We start from the raw sequence: 13,627 nt of genomic DNA, 5'->3' as shown, positions 1-13,627 counted from the left end.
ACAAACCTCCACTAGGACAGCCAGAATGTCATAAACACACTCTTGTCCCCAAGCTGATATTTTATCCTATACAACTTTCTCTATCAACGCAGCCGTATTTGTGAATATGTCCTTATTTGTCAACTTTTCCTTTAGAGATTGACTTCTTTTCATAGCAGGGGCCATGATGTACTCTCTGTTATCAATATTCCTGGCACATAGCAGCTGCTTAATAAATAGGAGTTGACTGAATGGACTAAGCTCATTCTCTTTCCTAAATGTCATCTATTCACTTCCAGGATTCGTTCTGTTCAAGAAATGCAAGACTCAGGGTGGATCACTGAGATCAGATTGTTTTTGAGCACTGAAATCCCCATGTCTTAAGAGATTAAAGGGCAGGGTGGTGGTACAGGAGGAATTCAAGGAGAGATTGCTTTAGTGTTAAAGCTCTTGAAACATCTAGAGACACAACATTTCCCAGACCAGGGAACTTCTGTTTCCCAAAAGTTGACTTTGAGACCAAAAGATCCTAATAATTTTGTTGAATGTCCTCTTTTATGTCCATATATCAGCTCTGATTCTATCTCTGTTTCCTTTCCCTCCTAACAGTGCTTATTTTCATAGATTCTTCATTATCCTTCCTGGCCTTCACACATGCAAATACTAATGGTTTACCCTCTTGCAGAAGTACAATGATCAGAGATAGCTACCCATGTTTTTATATATTTGATCTTACAAGAATGTTTTTAAATTTTTCCTTACAAGAATGTTTTTAAATTTTTCCTTTACCTTTCAGCCACATCCTACCTCACATAGAGATGATTCCATACACATCACACTCTCCTCCACATATATCCATGTATATAAATGCCTGTGTATATCCTATATATAAAGGATTTCACATGTGAAGGACATCTACGTATTGGGGGTAGAGTAAGTGAGTGTGTGTGTATGTGTTTTCATATTCCATTAGAGGAGGAATGTATAACAGACAGTGTCTGATCACTATGGACTTTGTTCTGAAAATGTTAGATGGATCAAAACTGTTAGGTTGGCAAAATGGTTTATCACTTTCTGCAAAGAAATAACAGCTGTGTGGTGGATCTGTGCATGAAGGACAACTCACAGCCTTTTGAAGTTTGTGAGTCTTAAGTGAATTACAGAACAAGCCAAGTATCTTAAGGGCTATGCTAACCACAGGCTGCCCATATCTCATGAATGCCTATGTGGAAAAATAATTTGATCAGAGATGTCTCCCACCAAAAGTTGGATAGATAACCTGTTAGAATCCAGAAACTTAGCATACCCTGAAACAAAATTAGATTGAAATTACCTCCTGATGGAATGAACCCTTTTAAAACAGAAATCAATTTATTAAAATAAAACATCGTATTTTCTACATGCCAAATTTGTGGACTGAGATTCACATCTGCTTTAAAAAAAAAAATCAAGAATTCAGGTTGTGATCTAATTCTGAGTCCACAGTCACATGGATTATGGGCTTTCCAATGATTCCCCTCCTTTGGGAGCAAGGAGCATCTTAACCCTCAGTTGGCTGCAGCCAGGCCAATCTTGAAAGGGAATTACCAAGGAATAAGCAGTAGGAACAGAGGGCAGCCTGCTTTAAGGGACACACATAACCCAAGTCAAAATCCAAGAGAGGAAAAATAATCAAGTCAAACTTTAGTAATCCATCAGTGAACTCTCACATTTATACTTAAAAAGATTCACAAGTTACTTCTGAACACAATACCATTCACTCCATGACACTGTTCAGAATGATTTACCCAACATTATCATTATCACATGCCTATAAAGGGTGCTATATTAGTCCCATTTCATGGATGAAGCTAGTGATGTACACAGGGAATATAGGATAAGAGGTAGTTCTGAGACTTAAATAAGTTTAACTGCAGAGCCCAGCTTGACCACCACATAACACTGCCTTTGCCCACCAAGAAAAAAAAAAAAAAAACACTCAAATCTCTCAGTAGTATAAGAAGAGATTATCAGGTCCACTTTTATCTCTAATAGGAAAAAGCAGCAAAGAAGGTAAAGAGATTTGCTGGGTGTCTCTCAGCTCAGCATGTCACTCATCTTTGTTTCATGACAAAAAAAAAGACTCATTGTCAGTCAGATTAATCAATGGGCTTTTAATGTCTCCTGAAAGACAAACCAAAAGTTTTAAATGTGGTATTTTATAAGCTTCCAAGATTTTTACCTAAACTGCTCTAATGCTATGGGACCCGCAGGACAAGATGCCAAGTGGTAGCCAAGGCTAAGTGGACCACCTCTTATGGATCATCCCCCAGGCATGGGGGGGGGGGGTGCGGGGGGACAAGGCTGTGCCAGGAAGCCACTTTAGGAGCTCCAGGAAGGGGATCTGAGGGACTTCAGTGTAGTCATTTAAGTGTCAGGGAATTTGATGCCAAGCAAGTTTTTCGCCACTATTCTTGAAATACCTAGGATTAGAAACCTGTGTTTTGTAAACATGATCTTTATGCTGCTCTGTTTTTGCCCTATCCATTTCAAAACAAGGTTCTTATGGAAAATTCCTCTCCCCATCGTTTTATTTCCCCTTGCCATTGAGCAAGGACAAGCACAGTACATTTCTGTACTATTTACTAGCACGTCCAAAGTCCCTGTGACAAAGTTCTATTAGGAAACACAATATCTTCTTCTTTCCCCTGAGGAAGAATTATTTAATTGTGGGCAGATTTTTTTTTTAACTCTATCATGGGGGTAAGCAGTTGCAAAAAGAAGTATTATTTAGATCTCCAGGCATTCAGAAACCTCTCATCTTAATCCTCTTTGCTTTGGCTGTATTGACATATCCTGTCATTGATAAGCTCAGACCTGCATTATAACAACTGCTGGAATCCAAATCGGATGATATTTGAAATATATGTCACTTACTTGTTTCTAACCTTTTCAACCCTTACTCCAGTTTCCATCCTGAAAATACTCTCAACCAGCTTGCACAAAATAAGAATTATGATGTATGTGATGAATCTACCAACTTATAAAGACATCTTAAAAGTGGAAACAGAAACAAGAAAATAATTGAACTTGTGCTGAGAAGGCTGTTGACAAAACCCAAAGAAGCAAAGTAATTTAAGACAGACTTAACTTGGCTGGGCAGGAAGGAAAATGATATTAAAACTCTTGTTACCAGAGCCCTGAGTTGCTTTAAGGAGGAAAAAAAAAGTGTTGTATATATAAAATGTAACACTATTGTCATTATCCGAGCTCTCTTTGTTAAATTAGGAAAGAAGTATTAGATTTGAACATTAAAGCAGAAGACTCAGACACAAGAAACACATGTTTAATTTATTTTAGATACCAACTTGATAATTCTAATAGATAGGTCAAATTGAAATTCAACATATCTCAACAACAACTAACAACAAAATAGACTTGTTGGTGTTATCCAGAAGACACACAATCACATTGAATCTCTTTTCTTTTTCCCATGAAAGAGCCTGGCTCTGGGAATTTGACATAACCAGGCAGACAATTAAGTTTACCATGGCTTTCAGACAAGTCATGGAATCAACTCTATAGCAAAAAAGAGGCTGTAAACTGAATCACCCCTGTCCTCTAAGTTTTTCTAGCACCTATCACTCTGATAGGTGCAAGTTTCGTTGTGGTACTTACTGCATTAAAATTGGGGAAGAGGTTGACTGCAGCCGCAGTGTCAAGAGGAAAGGGAAGAAATGGTTTAATATCCAGCGATGGTTGCAAAGGAGGGGCTGGTGGACGGACCAGGGCTGGGAGAGCAGGACTCTGGCATGTACCACCTGTGGAGATGAAAAGAAACAGAATGATCAGGGATATCAGGCATGGAAAAAGCACCACCATCTCTCTTGAGAGAAAAGAGGCCAGCTTCATGGATCACTGGAAAAAATAAAGACATGGAGTCTGCTGACCTCAGTTGGGAACTGGCCAGTGAGCAGTTCTGCCATTGGGCAGCAGGAGTATGTCAAGCTCTTCTTTTCTTTGGATTATAATTGTCTGGTTATGCAAGTGTTGGTCAATATTTCAAACTCTCCAACTCATTTTTCCTTTCCTGCCTAGAGATCTGGAACAAGTCAGCAACAAATCCAAAATCTCTGAATTCAAAAAGAAACCCTCTCTATGGCTGGCTTGCCTGTCCCTCTTTGACCACTAACCTACTACTCAGAAGAGGCTTCCGATCTGAGAGGTTATTTCAGTAGAATTGCTCTTTTCCGCCAATGCAAAACTCTGGTAGTAAGATGACACGAATCTGGCACAAGAAAGAAACTTAACTGTGAACACTGTGAACACGGGCAAACATACCTTACTGCCCCAGCAACTGGAGGATTAAAAACCAACAAATCCAGTGCTAAAGGCTGAGCTGTTCAGCACCCCTGTAGCTCTCAGTATTCAACAACTGCCTGCCTCCACCACAGGCAGGAGTAGGTGGAATTTACATGGGCACCACTGAGTAGGCCATGTGAATATTATATCAACAAAGACACCCTCCTTGCCATACCAGTGGACAGCCAGCTGTTTGCAAGGTTGCATGCACCTTTGCCCCCTGTTTTAGGACTCCATGTCACTCAGAAGCTAGTAGGATGGAAGCTCAGCCTCCGTGTTCAGTCTCTCAAGTTTTGATAACATTCCAAAACATCAATTTGCTGTTAATTAAAGGCTGTTTGAATCCTAGGAAACTGTTAAAATATGCCAGCATTCTTCTAATCTGAGAGGCAAGCAACAGCCTGTATAAAAACCCACTGGTGAGAATCCAAGAAGCATTAGGAAAACAAAATGCAGTGAAATTTTTCCTTCCCTCACAGAAAAGAACTCTAAGAGACTGGAGGAAGAGGACAAGGTCCTGTCTATGCCACTTACTGCCTGCCATCTTGTTTTTAAGACAAAGTCAAGGGAGGCCCCCATACTGATTGTCTTTCAAATTTCACAACCTGGCCCAGTGGACAGGGACCATCTTCTTGCCTTCAGTCAGTCACCTGAGCACAAAGTAAATATTCTGAAAGGACTCCCTATAGAGAAGCCTAGCCTTGCTGGGCAGAGGCTCTGATAACAAGGTGGATGACTTAAGACCTATAACAAAAGCCATCAGCTCAAGATTTAATTAACCATATACAAGAACCATCAGTTTCTCCTGCTTCCAGGTATAAAATCAGCTGGAGCCAAATTAACAAAAACAGTATTTTTTCCCTCACTGTTTTAACTTCCCTCTTGAAATATTCCTCAACCAGAGTAAGGCCAATGACTGAAGTGTGAATCAGCACACCAATTAAAAAAAATAAAATAAAACAAAAAACAGTACAAGGAAGGAAATGGAGGACAGATGTTAAAACAAACAGAGATAAAAGCAAAATACAGCAAGTCAACACTCTCTAGAGTACACTATAAACTTATTTTACTGTCCTCCTGGTAGCATAGTGAGTGTGGGTGCATGCCCTTTTCCAGCGAGGACATCTATAAAACTTGAGTCATGGAACTGTTGTGAATTTAGTATTGGCTTTTAAAAGTTTCTCTTTAATAAAAGTTAAACTAAATAACTTTTTGGTTGGTACTTCTTTTGAAGACTGAGGAAACAAGTTTTGGTTGAAATCAACGGTATGATTTAACATGTCCACAAATAGTGATCTTCAATAATTTTAAATTATTTTCACTTATGTCATGAATCAAAGAATATTAATATACATTTATTACCGTGATTTTTTAACATCCTCGAATTAGGTAAGGCTAACATCATAAAATATCATGTAGAGGAAGAAAAAAAGAAAAAAGGTAAACTCTTTACCTTTTTACACTGATTCCACAGAAACATTCCATACTTAAAATTATAAGAATTCATTTGAGCAGCAATATATTCAGTAATTATTTCATTTTAAGCTCATGTCCCTAGTTTACAATCTCCAAAGAAGTTAATGGTTAAAGCTTACTTTGTATGTAACTCAATGTGAGGAAAAAGGAATTAAAATGTTGATTTAATTGCTAATTTAATCTACCCCTTATCTCCTCTAGGGTAAATACTTAATTTATACCTATTCATATATTTCAAGGTCCTCTCTCAATGTTGTAACTGGAATTTACTTCACTGGGGAAGAAAACATAAACAAGACTCACTTAACCTTGGAAAGTTGCAGGAAAACTACAGGAGCCTATCTTCTCTCACCCCTTTGAAGGGAGAAATTTAAAAGGCAATTACCTGTGGAACTTCCCCCATTGTTATGCAAATACAGGTGCAACACCTATGAGGTACTTCACAGAGCATCCCAGCCCCTAGCACTCATTCCTCAACTGCTTGGGGTATTTGTTGGTGGCTGATAACCCTCACCCAAGGTAGACCTCCAGAGCAAATAGATTGCTGTCCCCAGGAAATGACAGGTGAGTGCAAACATTCAATAGCTTTGCCTTTGCCTCAAGGCAGGAAACTCAGAAGCCTCTAAAGCTCCTAGTAGGATGAGTGGTCTAAGGCTCCTGCTTTGACTGTACCACAGTCCAGTTTCCCCTTGCTTCTTCAGTATCCCTAATTCCTCACAATGTTCTCCAAAGCACACCCCAGTAGAGTCTCAAGAGTCCACCTTCCAAAAGAACTTGATACATGACACCAGGGTATAACATTCATAAACTAAGTAAAATGCTGAATTGCTTTATTCTAAAATTGATGCTCACCTCCAAATCCATAGCAGTGATATGGAGGCACAAAATTGAAGCTAGCTCTTAAAAATTACTTGTAACTAACATTGCACTTTTCAAATCTAGATCAGTCCTGAATTATTCTACTTGTATCAATCTATGCATACTCTGTAACAAGAACACTATTTGCAAGTAGTGAAAAAATCAAAACTGGCAAATGTGTTTCATCTGCAAAACAGATTAAACTATGCTCCTTCGGTAGATAGTTATTCTTTTCCTTAATTTTCTAAATAGAAACTTTTGTGTATAAGATAGGAATGTATATTATTTATTTCACAATTATAAACTTACTGGCAATAAACATGAACACCAAGTATAATGGTATTTCTACAGGTGAAGAGTTGTTCATGTTTGCCAACAGCATCATTCTCATAGAAATTTCACATTTCTAGAAATATTAATATTCTTTCTTTTAAGAGAAAATTTTTTTTTTTTTTGGTAGATGGACACAACACAATGCCTTTATTTTTATGTGGTGCTGAGAATCGAACCTGGGTCCTGCTAGGGGAGCATTCTACCACTGAGCCACAATCCCAGCCCATTAATATTCTTAATTTTAAAGTCCCCATGGGGCAGAGATTGAGACATACATAGAATCATGTATTTGTATCTGAAATGCTATGCCTAGTACCACATATTTCATTGCCTACGAATTTTAATTTATACAGCTTGAACAAAATAAATTGTAAACAATCTGATTTCAGAGTAGTTTCTATCTTTCTATACAGAATTTGTTAACACATTTAAAAAACATTAAAAGTCAACGAACCAAAAACATTTATCGAGTATAGAATACTTATTAACACTGAGTAAGCTGTTGGGTAACAAAAATTAAAAAGGTGAAGTACAGTGATTGTTAAAGCTCACTAAATTCTTCTCCCACCCTTTGTGATGCCCATTTCTGTGAGTCTACATTTACAAGTTCAGTTGCAAAGAGTGAACTACAGAGCAAACATATCAGATTCACTTTAATGCATTCACAGGAAGCTGTATGTTCACCAAAGTATTATCAATGAGGTTGAAAAAAGTACTGGAGTAACCAAATCCTAAATATTTGTTAATAGTTACCTATAATAAATATTTGTTAATTTATACCTATTCAATCTGGTGACAGATTGGTGACAGTGGTCCACTTCACCTTTGAATATAGCCCTTGCTGCTTATTTTTAAAGGGACTTGTTTTTCTTTTCCTCTTCTCCCACTCCCCCTCCCTAACCTGGGGGCAAGGAACAAGATTACTTTGAGTTATCTGTCCTCCACATAAAGGAGACTTCACTGGAAGATCTAGCAAGTGACTATCTCCCAAATTAACAAATTAACAAGCAACATGCTATCCAGGCTCACCTGGGACCCCTTGTCAGGACACACCTGGAATGTAGCCTTTGAATAGCTTCTTTAAAAGTTCTCTCTTTTCCCTGTTGGGCAGAATCACAGCCTCTGGGACAGGAGTCCCCTGTGCTTCTCCTTTGCTGGCAAAGCAATAAAACTTCTTCTTCTTCTTTTATTTATTTACTTTTCCCCTCAAAACCTTGTCCTGATTATTGGATTGGCATCAGGGACAAGGACTGAGGTTTAAGCAACATTCACTTTAGGAGTTTACATTTTCATAAAGCAAGTTTAAAACATAAATTCAAAAGTGTTCATTTTAATAATTTACACAGATAAATAGGAATTCTAAACCAGTGGTTTTGAGTTAAAGCTTACTATGTAAAAGAATATGAAGCACCTAGCACAGCTCCTGGCCAACAGATGCTCACTAAGTGAGGCATATCTTTTTTTAGTGAACATTATAGCCTCCCAGGAAGCTTGTTCAAGCCTTCTGAAAGCAGTCAATCAAGATACTTTTAAGAGAACCTTCAAATTCTTAACTTTGTTTATTTTGCTCCCCCAGAAGGGTGCTCCCACTAAGAGGTCCTCCAGAAAGAGGTCTGGGCTCTTCATAATGGGGCATGATTTAACCTTAAACTGCTGCACTGACCCAGAGTTCATAGAATAGTCCTGTCTGACAGGTGAACTTTAATCTTCATCTCAATTTCAACTTCCACCTATGATTTAACCTTTGATACCCCCAAATCATTAGGGCTTGCTGCCATTTAAAATTAACACCAGCATATGATTGGGTAAATACATACACTCACACACAATTATATGTGTGTATATGTATTTACACACACACATGCATACACACACACACACAGCATGAATCCCTGATTTCCTAAGAGAAGAAATCATTTCTATAGTCTCTTTAGCATTTTTTCCCCTTCACCATCAATTTATCTATAGATATATGCATACAGATACATATATATCACACACATACACATAGGTATATACATTCTTGAACTATATATGTTTGTCTATATTGAAATATATATAGTTATCTATATATTATGGAGAGGTTGATCACTGGGTATTAAGTTGTAGTTGGAGACATAAGTTCTGGAATTCTACTGCACAGCAGAGTGACTACAGATAACAATAATAAAAATAGCTTGCTGTATATTTTGAAAAAGCTAGAAGGATTTTGAGTTTTTTTAACCAAAAAAAATGATAACTAAGGGAGTTTTGTAGAATGTATAAATGTACTGAAATGTCAGAGTGCCAAATATGTACAATTTCAAGTGCCAATGTTTTTAAAATTAAGAAATCTATATTTCAACAAGCTACAATTAAAATAAGAAGCTCAAAATATTAATATATAACTGAAAAGCATCTAGAACATTTTGCATAATCTTGAATTTTTTTTTTTTTTTTTTTTTTTTTGGTACAGCAGATTGAAACCAGGGGCATACTACNAAAAAAAAAAAAAAAAAAAAAAAAAAATCAGGGCTGGAGTGGAGCCCAGTGGTAGAACACTTGCCTAGCAATGTGTGAGGCCCTGGGTCCAATCCCCAGCATTGTAGAAATAAAAGATAAAACAGAAAAATCCTTTTCATTTTAAAATAACTTTCAATTAATAGAAAACATATAAAGATAATATAAAGAGTTCCCATAACTTCCTCACTCAGTTTTTCTGCATACCAACATCTTGTATGACCACAGAACATTGGTTAAAACTAAGAAACCAATATCAGTACATTATTATTAAGAAACTCTCAACTTTTGACTTTCACTACTTTTTCTACTAATATCCTTTCTCCATCCAGGATCCATTTCAGTAAACCACATTGCATTTAGTAGTCATGTTTTTTTGGTCTTCTGTTGTCTGTAACATGTATACCCTTTTGAATTCTGTGTCATAGCACTTTGCTTTTGCTGAGGCTGGCTTTGAACTCATGATCCTCCCAAGCTGCTGGAATTACAGGTAATGTTGGATTTTAAGTAGTTATTCATTTTGATAAGAATTTAATTTGATACACAAAACTATTTGTATCCACTTCTAAATAATTTAATTGGAATTTTCCATTTCCATTGGGCAACATTGGAGCTCATTACAGGAAATCAGGAAACTATGCAATAGCGAATGCAAATTCAGATCTGATGTTTCTAACAGGAAAAAGAAATGATATATTGGGGATATCAAGGCAAAACTTGTACTTGATCAAATATTGGCTGCAGAGTGCTGTAATTAGCAGAATCAGCCAGCCAGGGTAGAAGTGATAACTCTAATGAGTAATTAACATGGATTAGTTTGGTATCCCCTTAATTCCTTTAAAATACAAAATTCTGCCAGGTATCTATGATAATATCCAATTTACATATTCAAAAGCCAAGGCTCTAAGAAGCAAAGTATCTGACTGAAAGAACCTGAGTAACTTGAACAATTCTCACTGCACTGATGCAAATAGCTTTTAAGTTAATAATAACAACAACAAAAAGAATACTCTACCCAACTAGTTTTCTTAAAATTGAGTGAGTCAATTCCCTTGCAGCCAGAACAAAATATTTTAAAACTAGCAATCTTGTAAGAAGTGTGTGTGGCGGGGGGGAGAGCATTTCTTTTTAAAGATAAAAGAGATGATAAAGGAATATCCAGTATTGACCACTGATATTTATCTACCATGGGAACATGCTCGCTTTGTGAATATGATATCAAATTTGTTTCAGAAGTTGTCATCCTCACATTCTTCATTATTTCTTTCCCTAATCAGAAAAACAAATATGTAGTTGTTGTAGTCTCTTCTGCCTTTCAAATACTCAAGGTTATTGGCTGGGGACTATAATGGGCAGTTTTATCATTGAGATTGATTTTTTACTTTTTGTTTAGAAGAACTGGGTTTACTATGCTTCCTCAAACCTCAGTGACCCAAACTCCCATTCAATTCCTCTTTGCTTAAATGTTGTTCTCAACTGAACAGTAAAACTGTCAACTTGTTTTGAGATGAAATTTGAATTTATCATGACCAGGTCCCAATTTTTCCCCTCACATGGCTTTTGTTATTTGCCTGTTTTGGACTGTTGATTCACCCACTAGGTTTAGGAAAGATGATCTAGCATGTTCTACATCAGGAGGAAGCTCCTTGTTGGCCTGAAGTGATCTGCTCTTGGCAGGTCAACTCAAATGTCAAAACCAAGTGAGATCCCTCTAGGACAAGCTGGCAGCACAAACCCACACAGGAGGGTGGCTGCTGTCTCACACAGCCTGCTCTTGACCACAGGGAGGAATGAGGTGAGAATCGAAGGATGAGTCAGGGCAAACTAGAACACCATTCTGGAAACACTGACTCAAAAACACCTGCAGGAGTCAATGGTCAGCATTCAGGTATTTACCCATGAAAAAAAAATCACATGTGAGTGCTGTGTGTTCTCCCTTTGCCCAAACTCTTAATTTATTTTAAGCTGTTTAAATATTCCAGTAATTCAGCCCAAAACTCATTCTGGAGGGAAGTTAGGAAAGAAATTAGTATTGTTTTATCTGCCACTGTCGTTGAATGCCATCATCTAAATCAAAATACTGATATGGTCCAGCTTTTAATATCCCAAGTCTAGTCTTCCCTAGAAGAAAAACGGAATCTCTCCCTTCTTTAACTAATTCAGGATAATTTCCAGATTATCTGCTAGCAGTTCCAGGGTAAGGAGTTTTAAACACTTAACTCCAAATATCCTTGTATTCTTCAGCCTATCTGTTAGGCACTGTATAATCCAGAACTGTATAATCTGCCTCACGGGAGATCAGAAAGGTTGGCATGGAAAATTCCTATCCAATCAGAAGCAAGTGACATGAAATACAAAAAAAAGATGTAAAAATTTCTCAAGACAAGTTTCCAAAGATTTAATTTCAGACAATCAATTATAACTAATAAGAGAGGTACTCTAGTGCTGAGATGCCCACTGTAGAAGTTATTAGCCACATGAGGCTATTTTATATTCTAATTAAGTAAAATTAAAAATTCAGCCTCACAATCACACTAGCCACATTTCAAGTGTCCAATAACCACATGTTGCTAAAAGAGTACTGTGTGGTACACTGCAAACACAAACGTCTCCATCATTACACAAGGGTCTGTTAAACATAGCAACTCCAGTGCAAAACCAACATTCTCAGGCAACAAATAATTTACAGATAATCTGCTCAATATAGTCTATTTAAGAACACAATGCTGATAGGAGAGAAACTCCTGCTTTCCCCTGGGTCCTTTACCTTTTGGGATTGAGAAGGGATATTTTCTCAGAGCCAAATGGAGCTATTGTCAGAATAGCTGGCAACATATCAGAAAGCGTTAGTTGTCTACAGATGACAATGGCCAGCTAAGTATCTTCATGCATGATCAATGATGATCACTTGGGTGATGTGAATTAAAAAGAAAAAAAAAATCATGCCAGAATAAGTAAGAAGTGAGTGTTTTGAATAAAATAGATAACATATCTTCAAACCAAAGAAGCAGAAAGGGGCCAATCCTAGGGCAAATGGATACTTATTAGTATCTAATAACTCTTGAGAGTGTTAACAGAAAACGTGCATTTAACCAAATAAGCGTAGTCATAATACAGTCAGCTCAGTGTTTAAATCAAGTTGATGTGAGCGTCAAGCTGCCTTGCTACATCTGTCTCTCAGAGTAATTTTACTCAGGATATCTAGGCTTTGGTCATGTCACTCTTTCAAAAGGAAAAGAGATGCTGTAGTGTTTTTGATGATCCATCCATGATGTGTGCCTCTCACCTGGGACTTCCCTATAGGAACTTCTCCATGCCAGGGACTGGGCAAAAGGGAGAAGTTGTTGACCAGCTTCATCCAGGGCTACAGAAGGACCCCAAGTTACATTTAACCTCAGAGAGATTTTTGGTGACCTTAATGAGTTATTTAAGTGTTGTCATTTTTTGAGGAGGATAAGGGCTGGATGAGGGTTTCATAAAGGAGACTAGTGGAGACAACTGTTTTGAAACTTTTGACCAGGAACTAAAAGAATAAGACACTAGGGCTGGGGATGTGGCTCAGTGGTAAAGTGTCTGCATGGCATGCATGAAGCCCTGGGTTCAATCCCTAACACCACATACACACACACACACAAAAAAAAAATTGTGTGTGTGTGTGTGTGTGTATGTGTGTGTGGGTGTATGTGGTGTTGGGGATGGAATCTAGGGCCATATATATCACTAGAGATATATAAGTCTCAGAGTTACAGATAGTGGGTATTCTGGTATTCTGGTTTGACTCACTTTCTGTAACATACTTTCGGAATGTTGTATTTCAGTGAGCAATTCAACCCAGAATGTTGCCTTAACCCATGGCAGCACACTGACCCTTGTTTGTCTAGGGTGTAACCCAGATGAAACCCACATCAAAGTATAGTAAACAACAGATCATCTACTTTCAGGATGCAGCTCAAGCATGACTTCCTCTACTAAGCGTTCCCTGGACATATCAATAGCAGGTTTTCTCTCTGGTGTCCAGATCTACCTTACACAGGCTTCCATTAATGTGCAGGACTAGATGTATTTACTACTGTGTCAGCCTCCACATATGAAGATGTCTCTGGGTTTTTTTTGTTTTTTGTTTTTGTGGGGGGGGGGGGGG

The 13,627-nt window shown here is 37.6% G+C and overlaps 1 protein-coding gene across 2 annotated transcripts in view; it reads right to left on the bottom strand.

The window, feature by feature from the left end:
* Positions 1 to 13,627, bottom strand: part of Znf385d (zinc finger protein 385D) — a 636,064-nt gene that overhangs the window by 214,835 nt on the left and 407,602 nt on the right. Inside the window, exons 1-2 of one of the 2 annotated variants that reach the window (XM_015494517.2) lie at positions 3,909 to 4,083; positions 3,637 to 3,779 (exon numbers count right to left, since the gene is read on the bottom strand). Coding sequence is in view for 1 of the 2 variants with exons in the window: in XM_048801021.1 (XP_048656978.1) it covers positions 3,637 to 3,779 (143 nt within the window). In the remaining variant the exon portion in view is untranslated. Of the gene's footprint in view, positions 1 to 3,636; positions 3,780 to 3,908; positions 4,084 to 13,627 lie in introns of those variants that run through there. The other variant, XM_048801021.1, reaches the window with a different exon arrangement.

This window comes from Marmota marmota, unplaced genomic scaffold, assembly GCF_001458135.2.
Source record: "Marmota marmota marmota unplaced genomic scaffold, marMar, whole genome shotgun sequence".
NCBI classification, from domain to species: Eukaryota; Metazoa; Chordata; class Mammalia; order Rodentia; family Sciuridae; genus Marmota; species Marmota marmota.
This window is presented reverse-complemented; position numbering and strand designations above follow the sequence as displayed.